This window comes from Pseudopodoces humilis, chromosome 15 (genome assembly GCF_049639895.1).
Source record: "Pseudopodoces humilis isolate 2021_Gansu_Grassland_sample_001 chromosome 15, ASM4963989v1, whole genome shotgun sequence".
NCBI classification, from domain to species: domain Eukaryota; kingdom Metazoa; phylum Chordata; class Aves; order Passeriformes; family Paridae; genus Pseudopodoces; species Pseudopodoces humilis.
The window spans coordinates 3,762,077-3,788,614 of NC_142214.1; the positions used below are offsets into that span (position 1 = coordinate 3,762,077).

Genomic DNA, 26,538 nt, shown 5'->3' on the forward strand with positions numbered 1-26,538 from the left:
TTTGGGTTTTCTTCCTTTAAGAGTTTTTTTTTTTTAAATTAAACACTCCTTTTCTCCCAAAGGCAGCCCGTGTTGGATTGCTGCCTCCCTGGGACTGACCCAGGGACAAGGCACAAGGCTTTACCACACATCCCTGTCACTGCACAAAACCTGCCAGGGAACAGGGTGTTAAAACTGCACTGCTTTCAAAAAATGTAAATCAGGATCTGTTCTTGGAAAACTGTTCTTTCATTCAGAAACCACCACATTTTTCTTAAAATTCTATTTCTTTATTTAGAGGACGAAGCAGAAAAGCACTTCATAAAAATATTCCTAGTTATAGTACCTATCAACTGTGATTTTTCACATTAAGCAACTTTAAGCCCAGAGAAAAAATAAATATTGAAATGCCCACAGAAACTGAAGCTAACAAGAATCCATATTCCTGTTCATTATACAATGAATCATGAATCCACCCAGCTAAATCTTGCAAGAACTGATCTGGAAGATGATAGCAAAATGATAATATGGAGCAGCATTTTGTATAACGTTGACATCTCTCCCATTACTGTTTTACATATGCCAATACTGAGCACTCCTAAGGAACGAACAAGTATTGACCTGCAAACTGACACTGATCCTTGGAGCAATCTCCAAGTTTGCCACATTTCAATTTCAAAATGCATTTCAGCTATAATATGAGTGATTTATCATTTAGCAGTAGCTGTCAAAGTAACCTCCTAGATAAAACAAAAACATCTGGAACCATAAACAGAGGAGAGCAGTAGCTGAATTTTAATCCAAATCCGACATGTTCACTTCATTAGGAACAGGAAACAGCTAATTAGTAATTGAATGTTTTGTGGTTTTAAGGAGACTCAGACTCTCCAAACCGAGATGATTTAACACGTATTTTGGATGTAAGCACAAATAAAGATCACAAGAGCCAGGGACATAACAACTCCAGAGGGATGGTTGGGAGCCTCCAAAGAAAGAACTAAAATTAGTTTCAGGCCATTGGCTGATGAAAATTCTTGTCTAAAACCTAGTGGGGAATTACTAAAGCCTGGGGTGGGGGGGGCAGCAGAAATACAAAGATTGAGCACTGTGGGGTTGGTTTCTGGTTTTTTTTTCCTTTTTCTCATGATCATTAGGAAATTGCACATGGCTTCTTCCTAGTGGAGGCTGTTCTTTATGTTCTTATTAAATTTTAAATATGAGTTTTTTAATGAAGGTAAGATGAGGACACTAAGGGTACTGTGGGCTGACTAAACTTTGGAACAGGTTTCTGTATTTCCCTCCAATCCCCTTCATTTCTCAAGGAAAGTTGAATGGAGGTACCTGGAATACCTGTAAGAGAGAAAAGTAAATGCCACAGCTCAAGCCCAGTGCAGCCACCCAGGAGACATCATGATCAGTGAACAGAAAGTGCATAGTTAAATATTTCCTTTTTTGTAACACCCTCAATTATTCTCCAGAAATTAAAATACTTTTTTGTTGCTGTGCAATAAACTGAATTTCATGACATTAACCACGTCACACAGCAACCACCTCTGAGGAATTAACGTGCTGGGAGCAGCTGTGCCCCCACTTACATGGGAAAGACAATGTGATGTTGTCAAATTAATCTTTTCTGGAGAATATTCACCATCTCCTCAGTGCAGCTGACTGCAAGCTACAGACCATTTTATAGCACTTCACTGTATTATATAGCAAAGATTTGAATAAATCTGTGTGCAATAAATGTATTCTTTTATCAGGTTTATCCCTTAATCAAATATTCATTTATGTGGGCTTCATTCTATTAAAAAACGAAATTATACAAAGGTGAGCAAAAGCGTAGATTTACAGTAGTTTAAAGCCTAATCTCATTCTCTAGGGGTAATACTGACAATATAAAAACTGTATAAATGATATTCCCTAACACTAAATATGCTTATGAGCCCCCTGTGCATGTTACACTGCTTTACAGCCTACAGAGCAATGCATGACTGGCTTAATAAGCAAGACATTTAAAAAGGAGGGTTTTTTTCCCCTTCACAATGTGTAAGATAAGTAAAGATGTCCAAGTTTCTTGGTGAGCCAGAGTCTGTGTTAATAACTGGAATTTTCCCTCGGGATGGTGTTCTCCTCCCTGAGTTGTTAGCCCAGGGTAGGTGCAACTCTTGCACTCTTTTTAGCCACAATATAATTATTTGTCTTTTTCTTTCAAGGTTTTAATGGGTGCATAAAGGACAAATCCAAAGGCAATAATCATCATCTCCATATTTGTTCATGTTTAATTTTTTTTCCCTCAGCCTATTCCACATCTCTGAATTTTCTGAATCCTTTGTTTGTAAGATCTCCGGTTTAAACTGGGAATTCAGCTTTATTTCCCTAAACTATAAAACAAAACTTCCACTTGTACCCTGGCAATGCTGGTGTGCAAACCCAGTCCAGGGAGAGGAGAAACAGCCTGGCTGCATCTACAGCTTGGGATTGCCAGGGATCTGTGGAAAAGTGTGAAGAAATTCACTGGAGGAAGGAAATGTGGGATCTGCTGTGTAGTGAGAACTCAGATAAATATGTTGTATCAATAAGTGTAAATTATCCATGTAATTTCTAAGGTCTACCCCAGCACTACAGGCTGCAGGGAATGTGGGTAGCAGGGATGAAATAAAGAACTGGAAATGCTGCTCTGCCAACTGAGCTGGAGGAGGAGCTGGGAGAGCAGCTGGACTAAGGTGAGGTGGAGCTGAGACCTGGCTGTGTGGCCAGAGCAGGGCAGGAGGGGCCAGGGCAGCTCTGTGCCAGGCTCTGCCCTCCCGGAGCCTCTGCACAGCTCCTGCTCCAGGACAGGATCCAGGAGCCTCTGCACAGCTCCTGCTCCAGGACAGGATCCAGGAGCCTCTGCACAGCTCCTGCTCCAGGATGGGATCCAGGAGCCTCACAGGATACCACAAGTGTCCAACTGCACAGCAGATGAGCTCTCCACCCCTCCCAGGTTGGGCAAACAGCACCTCAGTTAGACCAGAGCCAAGCCCAGCTTTGGGGGAAGGAACACATGGGAAATGCAATGCTGGAACAAAAAACTAGCTTGCAAAGCTGGGGCTAATTAGTTTGAACCAGTGTCTGACTTAGTACAAAGAAAAAAATCAGACAAAACCAGTTTGCTTCTACAAAGGGTCACATCCCTCAGAAAAACCCTCTCTCCCTGCAGCCCCTGGCAGACAGGAGTGCTGCCTGCCCAGAAGGGGAATAAATCCAAGCCCCTGCTTGTAGGTAAGGACCAGAGCAATTCCCAAAACTCACCAAAGGACCCCTTCACTACCATGAAAAGAAGTTGGATCTGGGCTGACCATTCAGCTGAATGACGAGTAAAGATTACTTCTTTGCCTGCTTATTTATTGTCCAGCAAAACTTCTCTTTCATCTGCAAATATCCTTCAAACTGAGCAGTGAGAGAGCAGGAAGAACGCAGTAAGTAAATAAATGCTGGTTCTGTGAGCAGCAGTACCAGCAAAGGTTGGTTTGTTTTCATCTCTCACACTTTCCTATGGCCTCTCTGAGATCTAGAGCTGAACACAGGGGATCCCTTGGGATTGGTACCAAATCCTCTCTTTCCCTCTGGACCCTGGTGCCTGACCCTGCAGGGCTGCTCACTCACAGAGCTGCTGCACTGGAGTTTCTTCCCCACTTAATTTGTGTGTAAGGCTGCTGAGTCGACCCTGTCAAATATCTCCTCATCCACGTTAACAGGGCTAAAAAAACTTGTGCTGAACCCAGGATTCCTGGTCAGTCCCTAAGGCCCCGTTCCTGGGGAGTCCCTGATGGGGCAGCCAGGGTGGGCACGGAGTGACAGTCTGGGGACAGCACAGGAGCTTTCAAAGAGCTTTTCTAGGAACTCTGCAATGCCACAGCACAAGGCAGCTACCAGGGGTTTTAATAATTCACAGCCTCCAGAGCAGGACATGCTCCACAGCTTGGGCAGGAGGAAGAACAACAGGCCTAAGACTGATAAAGCAGCTTGGATTTGAAACTCACTGGTTAGACCAGAACACCAGTAAACTGAAGTCCAGTGTTCTACATGATAAACCCCAAAATACCTTCCAAGCTACACCGGTCCTTCATCTTTGACAAACAGATAAAAATAAAATGTTATTCATGGTAACCTGAGGGTTTTTGTGCCACATCTCTGCCAGGTTATGTCATAAACAAAAGCAGCAGCAGCCCTGGGTCACCCTCCTGTTGCAGGCACAGAGAAGTACATTTTCACCTCAGGAAAGCCTGCCTGCCTTTGCTGCTGCCTCCTTCCCGAAATTTTATTTTTTTGTAAATTGTTGTTTTCAAGTATTACTGTAACATCTACTTTTTAAGATTTTAAGCTAACATTGCTTTGCTGATTGTTCCAATATCCCCTAACAATGAAATATTGTAATACAAAAGTTAACTAAGGTATAAACATGCAAAAGGAGAAGTCTCCCTGCGATCATAAAATGATGTTATTTTCTGTTCAGCAGTTCATGTTACTGCTGTTCATGCTAATTAATTAAAGGAGCTGTTGCTGTAATGTGCAAACAGGGAATCTGAGAAACTGAGAGGGCTTTTAGGTCTCGGAGTGAAGTTAAGTCAATCTGGGCGCGGGCAATCAAATGTAATGAAATCACTTGTCAGTGCTAAGCTTGCAAAAACTGTGAAGTTTGACTAGGGAGTAAAAGGATTATAATTAGATTTCCAATAGGATAATAACTAAATGGCAGAAAGCAGTAAAGAGAAAATATTACTTTGTTAGCTAATGGTGCTGCTGTTCGGTTTTAGTTTTTATCAGCACACTTGTAGTTGTGCTAATTTAATTTGCTTTTATCAGCAAAAATGCACTACTCGAATGGTACTTGAATGTCATTTACAAAAATCATTGATCTGAAGGTGCACTTAATGACACCCAGTATGTTTATTTTATGTGGAAGGGAGATTGGCTGATAAGATGGTTGATGCACTGTGGTGCTGGCCCAGGAGTGAGCGGTGGAAGGAGGAGCAGGAGGATCTCTGTGTGCTCATCACCTGCCCTGCTCCACTGCGACCACCACTGATCTCTGCCAGCTGAAAACCTCCCAGCTCCAGCTCTGAACTGCAGCTGCGATATGGAGGACGGAGGCATCAGACTGCAAAGTTCAAAAAAGTTTTAAGTCTCATCTGCATGAAATTTCTGTTCAATTAATATACAAAGCAGAGGGAAAATGAGTCAACTAAATGGAAAAGATTTATAATGCAGGTCAGAAACACAGTACATGAACAGCTTGTGTTAATAAAATCATTTTAAGAAATGAGCATAAGATATGATATGACTTAATCACTGTGAAAGGTGGCTGTGCAGTAGTTCTGTAATTTTCCTTTAAACTGTCTTAAGGAGATACTGGCAGTGGAACTAATTGAATTTCAAAGGAAAAGCACTGTGTGAATGATAGATTTCTGTCCAGCAGAGCTATTGACAACAGAAAAAGAAAGCTCTGTATTGACACTAAAGCTTTTTTTCTGAGCAACTGAAAGAGATTTTGGAAGCCTGGAAACAGCTTTGTATTAGGGACATGTGTTTTGCCCCTTCCTCCTCCCAGGGCCTGAAAAACAAAAGCAGCAAATGACAGGGGCAGTGAGGGAGTGTGCTCGAATTGTCAGAGCTGCAGCAGCAATAGGAGCTGTCAGGGACACGAATGGTTATCAAAGGGAAAGGGAATAAAAAGTTATTACTGTATCAGCATAAATAAAAATGAAAGAGACAGGAACGCTTTGAAATCTAAACAAGCTCCACAGAGAGCTCTCCAGAAAGCTTTTTATCAGCTGAGAGTGGTTAGTGACCAAGTGGCTCAGCTCCTCACGTCTCCACACGAGCAGGATTGCCAGGGGGGTCAGAGCCAGCAGGGCAGGAAGGGAAGGGAATGGCTCTGCCATGGAGGGACAGGGACAGGGACAGGGACAGGGACAGGGACAGGGACAGGGCTGCAGCTCCTGCTGCTCAGGCCATGTCCTGCTCTCACTCTTCAGGGACACTGCACACAGGGAATATCCAGCTCTCCCCTTTGGCCACGCTGAACAGACACTTCCTGAGCTAAAGCCTCTCATAACTGAACAGATGATGTAGTTGGGGTCAGATTAAAAGAAAAATAAACAAAAATGTAAATGGTAAAATAAAATGAAAAATAGATGGTATAATATGAAATAAAATTAATAAATATGGTATAATATTAAATTAAAAAATTGTATAATATAAAATGAAATGAAAATGGTAAAAATCACAAGGCTTTCCTGTGTATTAATAAACTACAAGTAACATAAGAAACTTCTTTTGATTCCTTCAGGCAAGTAAATGGTCATTGCAAGTGGCTGTGCATCACTTTCCTCACAGTAATTGTTTTTGATGTAAAGACACATTTGAGCCAAGTGCCATGGTTTTTCTTCAACTGAAAACTGAAATGATCTTTCTCTTCTTTATCAGAGTCTGCCCAGATGCACCTTTGACTCTCAGGGTTGTTTGGAAGAGCACTGAGCACTCCTCTCAGCAGGTACCAAGAACACATCAGATATATAAGGAACATTTTGCTCATCAAATTAAAATACGTGTGTCCCAAGTGCTCATCCAATATTTTGATTATTTCAGGCAGCAGCAATTTTCCAACTGCAATATTTAGAGCACAGCTCTCATCGTATGTGCACATATATATACACACACATATGTCAGATGTATATATTTGCATTACAATAAAGCTGTGATTCTCCTTCTCCATAATACAGAGCATATGAATCTAAATTCACAAGAAGAGACAGCAGTAAAAATATTTGAAAGCTTTCCTGTAAGGATGACAGATGGACGACAGATGCATACCAGAGGTATGCAAGTCAAACCTTCCCCAGCTGAAGAGAAATGCTGGAGTGAGGTTTGTGTCTCTCAGTGCTCCTGTCTGCACAAACTGCCTTCAGTTCCCTCAGCACAGGGGAGTTTTGCACATCCCCACTCCATGATGCAGGAGAAGGGCTGGGATTGCCCCAAGAAGCAGCAGTTCTATGGAAGAGGCAGCTGTCTCCAGGCTGCCAGAGCCTGCTCTGGAATGAACACGGCACAGCACTGAAGGGAGAAGAACTCTACAAGCTGGACTTTCAGGGAATTTCAATATTCAAATATTCAATATTCAGACCAGATTTTGTCACAGGTTGACTGTGGATTTTCTGTGTGGCTCAAAGAGGCTTCCAAGAGGAATGGGAATATCCCTGGGAATAGCCCTGTGTCTCTGCTCCCCCAAAGGAGGATTTCACAACTCCTCATGTCCCAGACCTGCAGCCAGAGCTCATTTCCTGCTCTTTGGGAAGCACTCAGACCATACCTGGAGGGGCTGCACTTGCAGACAGCCACACAGTGAAGGAAAAGTAGCACCAGATAGCTGCCCATAACATGAACACAGCTCTTCCTTTTCACTTACAGTTCATGCATTTTTTGAAAACATCTGCAATCGTGATGTGTTGGTAAAGGCCAGAGGTAAAATATTTCAAATGATAATCATATGTAAAATTCCTTTTGAACTAAAGGCATACATCTTGGTAGATAAATATCAGTTTTAAAACAAGTATCACCTCTAAATCACTTCAGATAAAGATCACCTCTACATAAAGTTAATTTTTGATCTTGTAAAGTACTGTTCTTACAAAGGATTTCAGTATCAAACAGGAAAACAAACTGAATTCTGTAATTTATCCTAAAGCAGGAAAACAGACACAAGCATTATTCTGCATTTCACTTGATTTTTAATGACAAGCACAAGGTGAGAAGCTGTGGTACATACTGCACCTTGCATCGCTGCACTGTCATGTTGGGTTCCGTTGTGTTCTATTTCCATATCTGGGATTCCAGCATCTGAAAGATGGGAGACTGAAGATTAATGCATTCCCCTTTGCCCCTCTCTCAGGCATCTTTAGAAAAATATTTATAGCAAACTAGGGTGCTCTCCAAGTTAACATGGTCTTGCATAAAACATTTGGTCCTCATAGAATTTTCAGTAGTAAGTTGTTTCCAAAATGTGCAAACATCACTGGTCTCACAGTGAATTATTTTTAACGTGCTTCACATTTGTCTGACGATCAGATAATAACCAACACGTGGTAATAATAAGTCTGCAAAATCCTCTTGGAGGATGAGGGCATCTGACACATGAAAAATAAAAGTCAAAATTAAACTGTGATAATATTAAACTACACTGACTCTTGTATATAGCCAAATACCTCCAAATTACAGAGTTGAAGAATACAGCCAGTGCCAGGCAACAGTTTTGGGGTGTGTGTATCAGTTTGTGTGAGTGCATGTTACAGATAAGAACTGTGCAAATTGCATTTCCAACCTCAGCTCGGGATGTGTGAGCATGTGTTACCACCCAAACCAAAATTACAGCTGTCATATTATGGGAAGTATTTCCAGATCTCTCAGAAGAGCTTTCCAAAGAGGACTGTGCTCTTTTTTCTTTTTTTTCCTTCCCCCACCCAAGTTGAGGAGGAGTCTCATGACACTCACTTTGGACCTGTTTAATTTCATGTTGGTGATCCCTGTGTCTGCACAGTCCTTGGGGTGGGGGCGGGGGCTCCAACACCCCGGGGTGTTCCGGGAACAGATGCCACGATCCACCTTGTGCCAACAAGGATTAGCATGAAGGGGATGTGATTTGAGTCCATGGCACCTCAAATCCTGGAGAAACATCTGCTTCCCTTATCATACAGCCCTTAGAAATTACAGGAAGGAAAAACCCACACCTGAAAGGGAGCTGTGAGTACAGTTTGGGAGTTTCTCTGTGCAAAAACCTGCTCTCAAACAGGGAATAACTGCACTGTTGCTTTCACAGATCCCTTCAGTGTCAGGATCTGTCACAGAGGTGATGCTTTGCTGGTGACCCTGCAGTAACTGAGCTCTGAGTGAAAGCAGGGCAGCCCTGAAAAGTAGTTCTTTCAGGAGAGCAATAGCTCAGCAATAAATGTGTAAATGAAATGTATGTAATGTGTGCATATCTAGCTCTATAAATGTATGTATGATAAAAAAACCCACAGTATTTTCACATATACATTTTTTTCTTATAAAATTACAAGTGACTACTATTCTGCAGGGTTTCCCTTACTCAGATTCCTGTTCTGAAGGTAAGTGCAGGGCACTGACTTATCAATCTGAAAAGGTTCTTTCTTCTCCAACCCTTCAGAGTACATGTATACACCAAAAATGACAAAGTCATCTGTAACTAATAACAGCATCTGTTAAATGAGACAGACTGTCAGAGTTAAATTAAAAATACTCAGAATAGCCCTTCACATTTTGTTGTCATAAAATTGTACCTGCAATTAAATTGTGGATTAAGATGCTAATGAGCCACCTGATTTGCATGTGCAATCAGATTAGCATGTAAATATCAGCTTCTTGCAGGCACTAACACATATATGACTACCTGAGTGTGCCTGCAAATCAAGCTGCTGCAGTCAGGCCCACGCTAGCAGATGTAAAGGTGTGTTAATCACACTGCTGGAACGTTGGTGTCCCCTGGATTTGTGGCTTCCAGAAGTGCTGGGTGCTCCTGGCTGTTGTGTGAGCAGCAGGTGCTGCCCTGCAGTGGCAGCACCCAGGGGAGAGACCTTACAGCACATCAGGATTTTAGGGTTTTTCTGACATAGCTCTCAAGGTGCTGGTTCTGTCCCTGGGATCCAGTCTGGGCATTTTCCTGATCCAGTGGAAGTGGTGGAGAAGGTTTTTGCTGGCTCTGGCCACGCACTGTGCCCCGGTCACTGTCCCCCACCCGTGTGCCTGTGGCTGTAAATCCACACCTGGATCCACTGCCAGTGCCCCAGGGACAGCAGCCAGTGCTGCTGCCAGGGATGTGCAGGGCTGAAGCAGCAGATGAGGGGATGCCTCTGAAAGATGCTGCTCTCCTGCTCACCGAGTTTACCTCCCTTGGGTGCCCCGGATAAATCACAGCTCCCATCTCCTGCAGTGCCAGGGCACACACACAGCCCCGCCCCGGCTTTAGAGAAGTGTGGGCAGCTCTCACAGCTGAGAACTCCAGACAAGCCAAATTCATTATTTTTCCTCAGCAGTCAGGCAGTTTTTGCACTCTGCAGTCTCTAGCAGTGCCCAAAGCAGGCAGCACAAATTAACACACCACAGGACACCTGAATGCAGCAGAGACTGAACGTCACTCTGAGTCCTGAGCCTCTGCAGAGACTCCAGGTAGGGATGCACAGACTAAGCCTTAGCTGCAGAACCTGAAATTAATTAAATCTCAGCTAGGTTCAGCATTCAAACCAAAGCTCTAAAGTTTGGCCAGAACAATCTTAAGCACAAAAGGCAAATCCTCCCAGATGAGCCAGAACTTAATCACTGTTTAGGAGATGAAGTGATTTGCTTTTGTTTCACAAGGATATTTGGGAAGTGTTCAAAACCCAGTCAGCTCTGAAAGCTGATACATATTTAACAAACTTAATAGGTCCTGAGGCTGAGCAAACTTCAGCCAAACGGCTTTTAAAATGAAGCTCAGCAGTTCTAAAAATGAATCTGCTGGGAGAGAAGAGTTCAGAGAACCTTACAGGAACCAAATTTCACATTGTCTTAGCTGGCACTGTAACAGATTTCTCTGTAATATATTCAGCATTTCTTGTCATCTCTGTGTAAACTGCTCTGTCTGTTTCTCTAGTTGCAGACTTATTTATTTTTTTAATTCATGACCCAGAGCACTTGGCCTGAAATAGATTTTTCATTATTTCAGGAAAGAATTGTGGGGCTTTATTCTGAAATTTGCTCTGTGCATCATCTCCTTTTTTTTCTCACTCAATCAAACATCATTTTAAGCTGACTGTGAAAGGCCAACTAAGACATTACCATTTAACATCCTGAGACCGTCACCTGATGTGGCCTGTTTGAGAGCCTGTTCCACTTGCTCTCTTCTCTTGGATTCAAATTCCAAAGCTTCCTGCAATTTTCTCTTTGCCTTCTTCTCTTTCTTCAAGCGTTTCTGAATTGTGGCTGGAATGTAAATACAGTGTAAGAATGCTCGACTGGGCACAATTAACAGATGATGGAGACAGTAAAAAATTAGTTTATGTTCCATATTCAAAGGTGCTGTCCTAGCTCGAGACCCCTATGACAATAAATGTGTGCCTGTGGTGGGGACCTGGAAGAAACAATTCTGAGGATGCTGATTATTGGTGAAATTCTCTCTGAAGTCAGGAGCCACCAAAGTCTGAATGACTGGAAGTTTTTGGTGAGTTAACTGGGATTCAGGAAGGGCACACTGTGCTGTCCTAAGGAGCTAAGTTTTGTTTTACAAAAATACACAGCCCCATTACACCTGGGTGATGCAACGTTTCTGGACACTCACTGCAATTTCACAGCTTCAGCAGGATTTACTCCTTCACAATTCCACTGAGAGGTGCCCTTTGGTGCCTCTAAGTGAGACCTGGCACTGCAGACAGCTCCACACACCCAATTTCCATTCAAAAAAGCACAGGAAGATAGGACTTGGCACCTACACTTTTGGTCTTATCTAGTTTTATCTTTCTGATTTCATGGATGTAATCTAGAAGTAGCTTTTGGCACAGGAAGTGCTGTTCCTTTCCTTCAGATGCAGATCTGAATTTTAAAAAGAGTAATAATACTGCCTCCTTTGCAACAGCACAGCGAGAAATTCACATTTACCAATTTAACTGCCTATTATTATCAAAAGCTTCTAACCAGTCATGGTTTTGTCTCAGAAGGCCCTGTTTGGGGTGTGCTACTGTACCTCAATCTCCTGATGCAAAAAAAAAATTATCTAGGACTACTGGCTTCAGAGCTTGCACTTGGGCTGACAATTTCTCACAGCATTATTTTGTTGTGCTGGAGTTCTCTACAAGATAAAGTGAGCAGCACTGAAGCTGCAGAAATGTAGGCTAGGGAAGTAACGACAAAAATCACCTAAGTACCCAAATTAGAGCCATATCTTTCTCACAGTAAGACTGGTGATTCCCAGTGCTTGGAGGGTAACAGCAGAAACAAAAAGAAATTAAAGCTGTCAAATGAAGAAATCGGGCTGGGAATACCCGGGCAGTGATGCCAATACACCTGAAAGCCATGAACTGTCCCAGCTTCCCTCCTCAGAACCTGCCAGAACTCTCTGGGGCCAGCTGCCCTACAGGTAATAATCCTTCAGCCACTGTTCCTTCTGCTTGGAGAAATGTGTGTTTCGTTCTGGTTTGATGGAATTGAAATCTTTCATTCCCAGTGCAGGTCCACTGCTGCATTACACTGGAGAATGAGTGCCAGCTAACTTGGTGGCTCCAGCTGGAAATGCCAGAGGCTTACACATTTCATAGATACCTAAACTCCACGTTTCACTCACTCACCTCTGCTTTGCAGCTCAGCTGTGAGTTGCCTTTCCAAGCTCTCTCGTAGTTCTCTCTCTCTACAAAGCTCCATCTTTAACTCTTTCTTTTCCTGCTGTATCTGCTTTTCCTGGACTCTTGCATTGTCCACAGCCACTTTCAGCAGGCCCTAAAACACACACAGATGCACAATCTGAAAACACCATTTTCTTTCAGCAGTGACAAAATTCATCCATTTGTTTCTTTTACACCCTCTAGGAAAACAGAAAGATTGGAAGCAGGAACCTACAGACCTGGAGCACAACTGGGCATTGCAAGTAGCTAATGTTGGAGTTATAGATGAGGAATTTTGTGGCTTGGAATCATTCAGTACAGCTTGGGCTAATTTGGTTACACACACAGTGCCATGACTCTGCTCACTCAATAACTGCAGAGAGAAGCACTGCAGGAATAATGAGAATGATGAATTTCAAAATGACCATTACTGCCAATTATTAAGTGAAATATAGAACATATGAAACCCTTCCATGACTGGTAACGCCAGGGAGAGAGGAAACCTAAGCACCACATTAAATAAAAGAGATGAGAAACCACAAATACAAAATAGTTTCTAAAACTTTTTTTAAGAGTGCAAAAGAAACACATGTTATCTATCATGACATAACCTGGCCCTGTAGAGAAGAATTTACCTGAATGTTGGTTAATAGTGTTTCTACTGATGAAAGACCATCAGCAAAAAGAAATGGCGCCGGAAATCCAGGAGGCAAGGCCTGTCCAGCCAGTTGGACTTTATCTAAGGTTGGTTTCATTATTGGAATGGCAATTTGGACCTCTTCTGTAAAGATAGGTTTAAAAGCGACATCAGAAAGCATTGGAAATATAGGTGACTGTAATTTCTAGAAACTAGCATTTTGTTTATCTGGAAGTCAAAATACAAGTGCGTTAGTAAAAACAACATTGTTTCAGTCTTTGGGCAGCTGGGACTGTTGCCAAGGCAAGTTGGCAAAATAGTACAGAACAATAATCAATACACTGAGACTATAACACAGCTGTAATGGAGTACAGACTATTATATCTCAAATTCTACAGAATTATGCCACAGAATTATAACAGTATTACGCAGTTCATTAAACCCGAATGACCTGTCTTCATTCTATCATGTTTGCCATTCTGTGATGTGCATTTTTTGTTGCTATAACCTTGGTAAAATTCTAATCAAGGAATGTATCACACCTCTTTACTCCTTTACCTCTCCCCTGCCCGCGCTCAGCAGTAAATAATCTCCACTGAGTCATCCATCCCCTCTGCCAGCACTGCATGGAACTGGAGCAGCTCCTGCAGGGAGCAAACTGGGGGCTGGCAGCTTCCCCTTCCCTCCCTCCTTCAAATCCATGGGGTGGGTATGGACCAAGCTGTGCACACACAGCACAAATGTGTATCCAGAAAGAAACAATGGTAGAAATTGTGTTTTTCAAGAATCCCTTTCCATTTGGTGAGGAATCAGTGCTACCACCAATGAACTCCCATTTTTGAACAGAATACTTAAAGGATCTTTTAGGACAGTAGATGTAGCTCATTCTCTCAGATCCCTGTGAGAACTTCTTCCCACATATTCATTTTAATTGCTGAAAACTACACAATTAAAACCTAGCTGTCTCTGAAGCCAGACTTTGTACAATTCTTTCACTCTGAAATGCTAAAAAAATACTTCTGTGCAGTATTCCAGTCTATATATATATACACACACACACATATACATATATATCATGTTCCTGGATTTGCAGAAATCATGGTGAGTGTCTGCCCAGCACCTGCCTTTCAGTGAAGCCTGTGATCCCTGCCCTGGCCATGAGCTCCTGATGCCAGTGTTCACCCAGGACAGCTGCCCAGCCAGCCCCCAGAGTTTCATCTGTCAAGTGCCTTGGTCATAATAAAGCCTGAAGTTACAATTAGACCACACCATATTCAAAAGGTCTCCTTCTTAAAAAAAAAGGTTTTTAAGGAATAAACAACTTAAAAAGAATCTGACAACTAATTAACCCAGGGTGTCTCCACAGCAGCACTATTTTCTGGTGTAACACACTCCAGGAGCCTCCATCGAGCTGCACTTTTTGCATCCACCTGACAACAAACCAGAAGCATTAGCAGTTTTCAAGTATTCTTTGAAATCTCTGGCTTGGGACTATTTTGTCTTTCCTCTGTGAGTTCATTAAATGGAACATCTTCCTAATGATTTTTCAGGACTAATAACAAAAGCCAGTAACCTCTACACATCCTCAGAGACAGCATTTTAGATGGAATTTAGTTGATCCATTTAGAAAAATCCCAACTCGAGTAACAAACTCAGACCACGAAGTTTGTGCTGATTCAGACACACTGTTTCTCATATTTAAATATATCAGTGGCAGAGTTTTTAAAATAACCTGATTAGTTGTCGCACATGATGCCACACAGAAATAACAGCGAAGCCACGGAGTCACAAAAGACTAAACAGAAGTGGCATTTGAAAAAGAAAGCAATGCATGAAGTATGCATAACAAAACTGGAGCTGCTCTAACACCCCTAGAAATCTCTGCTATTTGGAGATGAAAGTAATAACATTAAATTGGCCGAAAGGAAAATTACTATTGACTGTGAAGACAGGTTGCATGGTCTATGGTTTGTAATGCTACTGTACAGCAGATTGAAGTTTCAAAATAGTATTACTCTTCTTTAAAGAGATAGACACAGCTAAATTAGGTGCTGCTTGCTGCAGTGAGGATCAAATGCAAAAAGAATCATATTTCATCAGACCTAGTCAACACCAGGAAAATAAATAGAAATATAAGAGGTATGCAGGCAATGATTCATTTTGATAATCTGGCCCAAGAGAGACACATAGAGACAGCACACAGATCTAAGCTTCTACCAAAAGACAAATAGGACACAGAGGGTGGGAATTGGGATGACAGTGTAGCAGAGGTCACATCGATTTTCAGCAGCAGTTTTCACACAGATGAGATAACCCTGGACTCTATTTGGCCCATTGTTCATATCCTACCTGTCCCAGAAGCAATAAATTTCCAAGTCCCAGAAAAAGGGCAGTAAAGAAGAAGGATTCTACTTATGACTTCTTATGATTAAGTTTTTGTGCTAACCAAACATGCTTTGCAGACCAAGGTCACATTGCATGTTAAAGTCTGTAATAGCTGAAACTAGAAGCAGCATATTATGTTTTAGCGTATATGGGTGGAAACTGTCAAACCATTCATCATTTTTTTTTTCTGATTGAAATCACATTCTGCAAAGATGAATGATAAATGCATTAGAAATCTATTTCAATCTTGTAATAGGTCTTCACATCTGAACGGTGTCTACATCTTGCCCATGCTCTGAATAAGTGCACAGTTAGGCAGAAATTTATTAGCTAGACTCGAGGAATCATAATTGGTAAAGCAATTAAAAGTGGCATGTGCTGGAAGCATTTCTTGGGGACTGTATCAAATGCATCTCTTTAATGGAAAAAAATAATGTTGATTTAAGGATTTTGATTTTAAACACCACTAAAAATATAAATGCTAAAAGCTGCACTCACATATACAATACAACAGAATAAGCAAGAAATAAAGCCAAGACAGCTACAGTCTGACCAAGGACACAAACAACCTTTCTGATTATTGAAGCAAAGTGGGAACTACTTTTATCGAGCCTGTTTGTTAAACCTGCCATGCTTTATAAAAGCATTCAGGAATCCATTTAGAGTGCAGTCTTTTTATTTTAATTTCTAGCTGACATCCAGATGAATAGATGAAAGTAAGAATTATACTGCAGAGCAAAGAAATACACAGTAAACACTAACAGTGAATGGAGTATCATCCTGGGAAAGCACACAGAAATCTGCTAGGAAGTTTCTTGCTCTTAATTCAATATGCTTAAGTATTTAATCTTCTGTCTTCTGCCTAAATTGCAGGAGCAGGGATTGGCAAATGAAGCATCAACCTCCAGACTGAACACAGTGCTGGGAACGTGGGGAACGTGAATTGCTCCCTGCACGGCCCAAACCAACAGGCACTTTTATTTGCCAGCTGGTTTATTTTCTTTCAGAAGGCATGTTTTGAAACCCATCAGCCCTGATCCACTTGACATGCCACATCCCCCCCAAAACAAGGGAGAAAATAGTGAGGGTACCATTTACACTGGTTCGACCACCAAGTTATTTCTTCTCATGTACTTTGTGTACCTGGAGCTGTATGAGCACCTCCAACAGCTCACAGAATGTAACTCCTTCATTAAATAAATATGTTGCATATGGAGAGAAAGAAACAATTTATACAGGATTTACAGTTACTAACCTCTTAGTTCCTAACCAAGACTTTTGATCCCAGAAACCCTTCAGGCAGGGATAAGAAGATGGTTTTGGACACAGATGGTAGCTGGGTCACTCCTTTTCCCTGCCTGTGGCATAAAATTCAGAAACCCAAGGACTAAAGTGGTTTATTACAAATATAATTCTTTGAGTTTCATACCTGACTGATGGGGATTACATTTAATGGCCCATAGTTACAGAACAGCCTGGATACTCTAATGGACCTCTTTGGCTTTTAATAAAATAAAGCAGAGGATCTGCAACATCAGCTGGGTTGTCTGTGTGACTCATCTCTAAAAGTAGAATATGTATATGAAATACCATTATTTGCCCAAAGACCTGACAGAATCATCCAAACTGATTTATCTTCATGGTGGCAAGAGGGACCCTGACTTCCAGCTCTACAACTTCACAACAGGGACAGGTGATGTCCAAACGTGAATATTGTAATACAATTAGGGCTAAAATTCTAATTTTTGACTGCAAAATCAGTTTTCTGAAAGAGACTTCTTATTTTTATTTTAAATCTTGGCAACTTCTGTATTGCTTAACTAGAAGCTAGGTTGGGTTTTCTATTTTAAAGCAAAACAAGTATGAAAAGCTGTAATCTGAAGCATTGTTTAATTCAGGTGTTTTTTATTTGTAATTCCACAAGGGCAGGGTTACCTGTCTTCCATGTCTTAATAACTTCCAAAATCCTCCATCACCCTCTGACTTTTTTTCCCCTCACTCATTGCTGCTCTGCCAGGAGCTGAGACTCCTGATCATCAGTGAGAAAAGAGATGCCTCCTCTAAACCAGGCACCAGTCAGAAATTTACTGCTTTAACCTTGTGATTCAGGTGCAAAATTTAAAGTCACTGCTGTTTTTCTTAATTACAGCCCCCGAATGAACGGGGTCAATGAATGCAATTGAGGAGCAGCTGATTAATCCAGTGCAGTACTTTAAAAATCAGATTTCATTTCGTTTTCTAGTGACTGATACAAGTGTTGTACACTACTGAGCTTTGCCAAGAAAAAACTTCCCTCTGAGAACAGTATCTAACAATTAAATACACATTTCCTACACGTTTCCATGCTGCCTTCAAAGCTTCTAGAAACAACCAGAGAACAGGACCATCAACTGTGCTCTTATCTGTGTCCAAGCAGGTTCTCACCTGTGCGCTCTGAAATCACTCCATTGTGTCCTGAACAAATGTTCAATAAAACTTTCTCACTGTTTTCAACACAGCAGGAAAATGCAGGCTACAGAACCATGGCATTGTTGGGAGGTTGGGCAAGAGCTTCAGGATTATTGAGTTTAATCGTTCTCCCAGCACCGCCAGGGCCACCACTAACCATGTCCCCAAGTGCCACATGCACATGGCTTTTGAATCCTTCCAGGGATGGACTGGACTCCACCAGTGCCCTGGGCAGCTGTGCCAGGGCTGCACAGCCCTTTCCATGGAGGAATTTTTGCACTGTCCAACCTGAGCCTCCCCTGGCACAGCTCAAAGCTGTTCCCCTGTTCCCTGGGAGCAGAGCCTGATCCCCCGGCTGTCCCCTCCTGTCAGGGACTTGTGCAGAGCCAGAAGGTCCCTCCTGATCGTCCTTTTCTCCAGGCTGAGCCCCTTTCCCAGCTCCCTCAGGAATTCTCCAGCCCCTTCCCAGCTCCATTCCTTCCCTGGACACGTTCCAGCCCCTCAATGTCCCTCTTGTCCTGGGGGGGTCCCGAGGTGCCCCAGAAGTGCCCTGATCCCCCTGGACACCGTTCCTGAGCTCAGCGATGACGGGTGTGTGTCCTCCCAAAGGACGTCACAGAGCTGCCACTTGGGGCTGGAATATGAGGAGGCGGCAAAAAAGCAGAGAAATGAAAATTTCACTAGAAAAGGCTGAAATTACAGTTTACAAATTGCCTTTATCTGCACACTCTTTATCAAGAGGTGCGTAATTATACAGCTTTGACATTTTCATCAGTGTACTCTCATTAATAACACAGAAAATGATATCTATTTATAACTTCAACATATTTACAATATACTCTGATGTTCACATGTCACTGGCAGTAAAAACACCTGAAAATATTTTATTAATTCAAGCCTTAAAAACAAAGACCTGAGTTAGATGAGCTACTTGGTTCACAATAATAATAAAAAATGAAACTAAAAACTGCAGCAATTCACTGGCTCAACATCAGAATTAAAGTTTCACTGCATGTAACTTCAGTCTAAAGTTCAGCATGTACAGATTAAGAAACACAAATAAAATTGATGTCACCTTGCTAAATTCTGTTCATTGAGGAGAAGCCTAAATACTCCTAATACATATATAAAGAGCCTTCAAAATGCTCATTTTTATATTCAGAATTATTTACTGAATGTAGTTTGTCTGTCTTAGTATTTTCCCCGCTTTCTCCTACAAGCTGCTCCTCAGGCAGGTTTTGGTAATCTGGATTCCGAAATATTTAAAGTTGCTCTGTGCTTTAAAATGCTTCTTAATCTAGAGAGAAGCTTAAAAACTATTGATCTTCATTTTCCATTTGGCAATTTAAAGTAAGTATCTAGTTCAGGCAGTAATAGTACCTTGTCACTCCTCACCACGATGAGGAGGATTATTTCTACTGACAACAGAGAGAAGGGAAAGTGTGAACTATTCAATAAAAGTTTAATAGCAAAATTACCGTGGCATGGAAGAAGGGGGGAAAATGATACAAAATAAACAAAATCCTCCTCATGGTCATTATCAGGAGGTTATAAATTTTTTTCTCTGCTAACTCTGCTATTAACATTCACAGAGGGTTTTTTTTTCATGGTGAATTTAAGCATCACTATAGTCTGACTATTCCTCCTGAGATTTTAAAGTGTCAGATGAGGATGGGTAGGAGGAATTTGCCAAGAAGAAGAAGGAAAAAAAAAAAAAAACTCTTCAATTTTCTTCGAGGATTCAGCTTTTCCCTATTAATGTTGAGATTATTTCTTCAACTATTTTGTTGCAAATATTTATGACTCCATATGGAACAACAGATGTTGAAGAGAAGGGATAGCAGAAAAGACTTCATTTTCAGCAATTACCCTGCTACTTGTTGTCATACTGTAGGTGTTCTTAGTGCATCTATTTTACATACCACCCTGTCCTTTCACACACTGCAAAAATGTCAGTTTGGATAATTAATGTAATAACTGTAGTCCAAAGCATTTCCACAACGAAAAAAAAATATAAATAGGACAACAGGAGGAAGAAATCAAGAAGGAAGGGGGAAGAGAGGAATTGCTTTAGCAGTTCTTCTGGAATATCTGATCAGGAATCAGTTTACAAAGCTGCATTAGCTCCTTGATATAAAATCTTTCCCTTTGGGACAGATCCCAGTGACTGTCACCAAGAAGAGAAATCATACCAAGAAACGGGAAAACAAAGCTATGCAGGAAACAGGATAATCCTGGAGGATCATATACACAGAGAGATTACAGTCATGCATTGATTTATGCTAACACAGCAATTATGACACACAAGATACTTAACCTCCTAATATATTTTAAAATAGTTTCAAACTAGTATCAATATTATTACTGTTGAGTTCAAGTTCTTAAAGTACACGTATAGCCAGCACTTAAGCCTTTCAAATATTTGAAACAGGAGGAATACTCCATTTCCTGGATATTCCTGGATAATTATTCTTGCTTTATTAAGGTTTATTTTACAGCTGTGTAAAATTGGTTATAAAGGACAATTCTGCTATTATGTCCTCCCCTGCTTAGGCTTAATAAATATTATATTCCAAACCATCCATTAAAGCCAAGCAGTGGAGAAAATAGGAGTGGTAGTAATCTCCTCCACAGATGTAAAATACCTTTAATAAAATAAGGGTGTATAACAGTCAGGAACAAATTACTGAGGTCTGCTTTAATAAAATAGTACCCTTAAAGGAGTATTACTCTTAAGGTACTGACATTCCCACTGGTGATGCAGTGTATCCTTTCAAAGCAGTGCAGCTTGTTAAAATGGCAAGATATCTTTTTGCAATAGAGTGTTTGTGTCCAGGCAGATACAAGGTTTGTATAGAATGCATCCAGGGAGCCATAAAACTGGTGGGAAACATATTTCTCCGTGGTATTTTAGTACTTCGAAAAATTCAATCACTGGGAAAAAATGTTTTGCTGTAAACATCTGAAGAGCATTATAAAAGCAATGGCTTCCCACAGCACCTGCTTAAATAATTTTAAGAGGGAGTGAGTATGTCTTTGCTTGTCTTCTAAAACTTGTAGAAAGCTTCTCCTATTAATTTCCCTGGTGCTGTCAGGCCAGGGCACTTTTAATCAGAAATAATTATGAGTGCAATTGGGGAATGTTCACCGGCAGGATTTTTTGCACTGCAGAAATAAGACAACTTTCCAAACTGATCGTTAGGAGAAATATGATTAACATGAAAATATACCCAGAGAGATGGGCACCTGAAAGGTTTGCTTCTGAATGAATTATGAATTCCTCAGAATCAATAAAGGACTCTGCTTATATATCCCAGTGTTTGAATTCAGTTCAGTTCCACATTGATTTTATAAACCCTGATTAAGCATGAGAAACCCATCCCTTTTTAGCTCACCTGTTCCAATTCTGACTTTTCCCCAGAAACCTTTAACCTTGCCCCAGCTCCTGATCCATCCCAGGAAGCGCAGAGCACATCCCTGATCCCTCCTGCGAGCCCATCTCTGCTCCCCAGTGCCACCAGTGGGACAGTGCCAGTATCCCCAGCAGGACTGCAGGTCACAGAGCTGAACCTGACACCACCAACCTTCTCTCTGGCAAAGAAACAGCCAGAATTCACCTCATGTCCGTGCTCCTCCCTTGCTGAGCTAGGAGGGCAAGGCAGAGCTGGTCTGGCAGGAGTGCAGCCCTGGTGTGGGATGTGACATTGCAGTGACAGAGTGACCAGACTCCCAGATATTCCAGCAGCAATCCGCGTGGAGCTGCCTGGCCATGGCAACTCCTCACCACCGAACAATTACATGATGCTCTGGGGAAAGACAAGTTTTCCTAGCACACAGCCAATCTATCAACGGGAAAACCTCTTCCTGACCCAAATGGCAGCTGTGATCAGGGTATAAATGGAAGCTAAGCACCAAGTACTGCACATCCACTACTCTGCAGCCTAATAACCGAGGAGTCTGCTGCTGTCACTTGGCCTGAGCGCTTTTAAAGGGTCAAACTGGGGGAGGGGAAAGGAAGAGGAGAACTTTCTGCAGCAGGCAGCAGCTATCTGACATTAATCTGCCGTGTTCCTGCCCCAGAGGAGCCCGAGCTGCTGGGGGGGTGGATGCTGTGCTCACCTCTGCAGTGACCATCCTCTTGACAGCGACCCCCAGCACATAACAGAGACAAAGCATCACTTGTAAAGGAAAGTGGAAACTATTTCAGCCATTCCAAGGCCTTCTTCCTTCTAACTGGTTACCAGCACAGTGCAGGATTACAGCTCCCAGCACCTCTCAGCAGTTTCCCTCTACTCCTCTCTGCCCAAGCACCCATTCACCTGTATGAATTATGTGAATTCATAATTCAGCCTCTTACGGAGTGCACATGGCAGAGTATGGCAATAGATCCCTGATGTTTGGGTTAATTGCATTAAAAACAACATCACACTTACTGAAGGCAAGGCACAAGAGCTGGAGAACTGAGTATTGAGGATTTTTTCCCTTTCCCTTCTGGTGGTTTGGCATTGCAATCTCATCATTAAGAAAACTTTAAGGAACTTCATGTTTTGCTTCCAAATCACTGTAATTTATATAGTAGGCTACGACAAAAAAATGCCAATGGTGGCATAATTACTAAATAAAACTTACTAAACAGATTATTGGATAAACCCTCGGAGTTACATATTTCTCAGCTAAAACAAGATACAAAGCAAAAAAATTACACAGGAGCCCAGACCTCTGGTGCATTTACAGACTTCAAACCAGCCTTGCATTTGGTTGGTGGCTGAAAAATCCAACTTTAGGGACCTGCCACTTTCTGTGGCTTCTGGATTTGGCAGCTGATACCTCGGGAGATGATGAGGGGCCAGAGAGCAGAGCTCTGCCACTGGCTCCCAAGGAAAAGTGGAGGAAAACAGCATCTTCTTAAACACCCTCCCACTGCAAATGCAGAAGGTGAAAAAACAGTTGTGACCAAAATCAAAACCAGCTCGGATATAGTTAAAAGAAGGGGGTAACTAAGAAAGTATCAAACAATTGTCCATGTTTTTCTTCCAGAGGACAGGAAGGAGGCTCTGCAGTCCATCTGTCCTTCTGGGGGACTCCCAGCAGGCCAGCCAGGAGCCTCAACTTACTGCTCTAAGCCACATTATAAACTCTATAAGCATAAAACCCTTCACAAATGTTTAGGTTTTGATTACTGCTCCTGTGACGTATGGCTTTTAGCAAGCCAAGCATTTTCCTTTCCCAACTGCCTCACTCTCTTTGCAGGGCACATTATATTTTCACTTTGCCTTATTCTCGCTCCTCGCTTTGAAACCCTGCATTACTTGAGAGAGTGGCTGACATCCCCATTCATGATGGTGCACAAAATGAAGCTTAATGAATCCCCAAAGCAATGTACTTCACGTGCTAAAATCAATGTACATTGCCTGCTACAGTATCTCCCTGTGAAATGGAGGCATTTGCTCAGAAATTTCTATCTCAACAGGGTCTTTTTTCTTTTTGCAGCGTTTAACTGCCTTTTGTCTGCTCTTGTCTCCCTCCAGTGTTGCTCAGATGGCAATCTTTTATTCCTTGTGCAAACTCATTTGGAAAATGCTGGATGGGCTACAGCTGTGTACTGCTATGCAAGGTCTAATCCATGTCAAGCAGTGCTTTATACACACTGAATAAACACAATGAAGCAATGTTTTAATTGATTATTAAAAAGGCAGGGTTCTGGGCTGAAAGCAGTATTTAAAATCAGATTTAATCAGCTAGTTTTGTACAATTCTGAAAGGTAGTGATGCTGTACACGCCGCCACTCAGGGCCAGGGGTTCTCACAGAGGTGACTGCAACTCCAGGGGAAGAGGATGGGGATGAAGCTATCTCTGGGTGGTTTGTGTAAATTTCCAATGCTGTGGCCCATGAGAAACAAGCAGTGGAACAAAGTATCAACAATGAACACAAACCTTAGCTAGGAAGGTGTTTTCCCACATAGCTTCCAGGAAAATAAAATCCACATCCACAAAACTTCCAGGAAAATAAAATCTGCATTTTCCCAGAGTCAACCCAGCTGCTGGGGAACCTCTGCAGCTCAGTCTCAAACAGCAAAATCTGCTCTGGCTTTTATGATGCAGAGGGTCTGGATTTACACTTTTCTAGTAGTAAATACTGACTCTAAAGCAACCTGCACTGCATCTGACAAAGGTATCTGAGTTGGATGTGCAGTCTACAGCCATAAAAAGTCTCTTTATGTGATTTGTTTAAACCAACAATTATTAGACTGTACAACTAAATTATTTTTGAACTCAAAAATAGTATTTACAGTATTAATGAAAGATAAATAATTGGTAATCAAAATACTCATGCATCCAAAAAAGATGCCTCTGGCTCTCCCCAGGACACTACACATGGGGAACCACAGGTTTTTTGAAGGATTTTAAGTTTGGGCAATGATTAGTCTGAAATGAAATCCAGAATCTAAATTCTTCTTCTTTATTCTGATAAATGTTCTCCACTGACTGTACTTCTCCATGGTACCCCACGACAGTAAGTGAAAAAGGCATTGTAAAGCATCTAAGTTTGTCTTTCCTTTTTCTTTCCAATAAAACTACCAGTGTTGTCCTGAGATTTAGGTAGGAAATACTGGTAATGTCTATTAGGTGGCAGCATGAAAAATCTTCATTAGCTTGAAGTACATGAATTATCAATCAAATGAGAAATAAGCAGAGAGCAGCTGAAAATGGCAAACTGCAGTAATTACAAATGATGTCTTGTGCATGACTGTGTCTCAAGAATTGTTACAGGATGCTGTGCAAAAACCCCAACATTTATATCCACAGTCCAGAATAATATGGCCCATTACAGTGATGTACTCTGGAGCAAGAACTATCATTTTTTATGTTTCACATTGCTTCTGTTCTAGACACTGAATCTATATTTTATTTTTTAAAAAAGGGTGAATTTGCCTTAGAGAACTGACAGATTATATGAATACTTTAGTTTTGCTTGCAAGTAACAGGAAAAAAAAACATGGCATAAAACTCAAGCCTCAAGTCCCTCAGAATGCCTACTGAGAATAAATTTTATGTTTATTTGTATTTCATTTTCCTTGAACAACTGCCTTTCCCTTGGGTATTTATTAAAAGCATAAAAAGAATGAGCCAAATTCACTTCTCAATAACATCCATTCAGCATTGTTGGAGCTTGCAAAATTGCACTAGACCAGCCAAGGGGAAAATTTCACTGACTGTTTAGTAAATATATATAATTTTTTTTTTTCTGGTTGAGAAGATGTATTGTTTAATCTTTAAATTCTCTGCCTGCCCCTGCTTATCAAAGGAGAAAAAGCAGCTGTTTGGTTATAAATTCATGACCTCACACAGGAATAATGTGATGTATGTGCTGGGCTGTGGGTTACTGGGGGCACTCCTGCACCAGGCAATTCCCACTGATGTGCTGAGGATTCCAGCTCCCATCGATTCCACTCCACAAAGCAATAGTTACATTTTCTTCTGTACCATTTGCCTGAAGATTGCCATAAATAATCTTATCTGACCTGCACTGTAAACCCCTCAGGTTGTGGCAGCTTTAGGAGGGGAATGGTTTCAAGCGAATTTGGCCACTGGGAGGGTTCACTCTCAGTGCAAGGCATTTTCATAGTGCATGGCAGACACATCCACTCATGAGGTGAATCAGGGAAATCCACAAAAACCAGCAGAACAGAAGGTGCTGGCTGGGCTGTGACCAAAACAGAGCTGGTTCATGATGCAGCCAAAGTGTCCCCACGTGTCCCTGTCACCTCCTGCCCACCAGGCACCTGGGCTGCCCAGGGCTGCTCTTCACCTGCTGCTGCAGGTGTCCTAAAGCTGACCTGATCCCATAAACCCCAATTCCCATGATAGAAAATCACTTCTCCCACCACCAGCATGGGTTTTGTACAGTTTGATCTCATCCTTTTTAAGCAGAGCTTGCAGGAAAGGTCATTAAGACACAGAAATTGGGACCTAAACAGAGCACATGGCCAAGAGCAGGGGTTAGTGCTTCTCATCCACTGCTACCCACAAAATTACAGCTCTGTGAGGAGAAAAATTATGCCTTTAAGATCTAAGCCAATGTTTTCAGGAGTCTGGTGGATTGTCTTTACTGCCAGCACAAGAACCCCCCCCAAATCTAGCAGCGAATAATGTGACCATTGCCCTTGGCAGCGCCATTAAACTGGGCAGTGAACTACTTCAAATAGCTGCGAGTGTTAAACATTAGTTCTGCCTTAAGTAGGTTGATTTTAACAGTCAAATGTGCACTGCAGCCTATGTGAACATTAAAAGCACCTTTCAAACTTAATTTTACAGAAATGTTAACGACCAGAACAAACTACTGAAGGCAAAGAAGAAAAGTAATTATTTCAACAGATGAAAGGAAACAGTAAATTAACACTCTTGTTTTAAAAGGGGGCTCAGTAACTTATCTGCTTTAAGGAAATACCATTAACTGGAGGTACCATGGATATTTCAACTAATATGTTTATGGTTTGGGGGTTTCTTTTCTCTTCTGACCTTTAAAAATGAGGTCTGAGGCGAAAGGAGAGCCGTAAATCTTTAACTGAAATACAACAAGTTCCAGAAACTGCTTTATCAAAATCACAGCAAGGGAATCGGTTCCTAAATATCAACATTACGTGTCATGTACACACACATCAAAGCCATCAACAGCAACAACCT

General features: G+C 41.6%; 1 protein-coding gene across 5 annotated transcripts in view; it reads right to left on the reverse strand.

The window, feature by feature from the left end:
• The window catches only part of DACH2 (dachshund family transcription factor 2), a 245,733-nt gene that overhangs the window by 1,153 nt on the left and 218,042 nt on the right, over window positions 1-26,538 (reverse strand). The window contains exons 8-11 of one of the 5 annotated variants that reach the window (XM_088062631.1): window positions 13,019-13,164; window positions 12,351-12,498; window positions 10,873-10,992; window positions 7,792-7,857 (exon numbers count right to left, since the gene is read on the reverse strand). In XM_088062631.1, the coding sequence (XP_087918757.1) occupies window positions 7,792-7,857; window positions 10,873-10,992; window positions 12,351-12,498; window positions 13,019-13,164 (480 nt within the window). Of the gene's footprint in view, window positions 1-7,786; window positions 7,858-10,848; window positions 10,993-12,350; window positions 12,499-13,018; window positions 13,165-26,538 lie in introns of all 5 variants that reach the window. The other 4 variants (XM_088062630.1, XM_005526117.3, XM_088062629.1 and 1 more) reach the window with 4 other exon arrangements.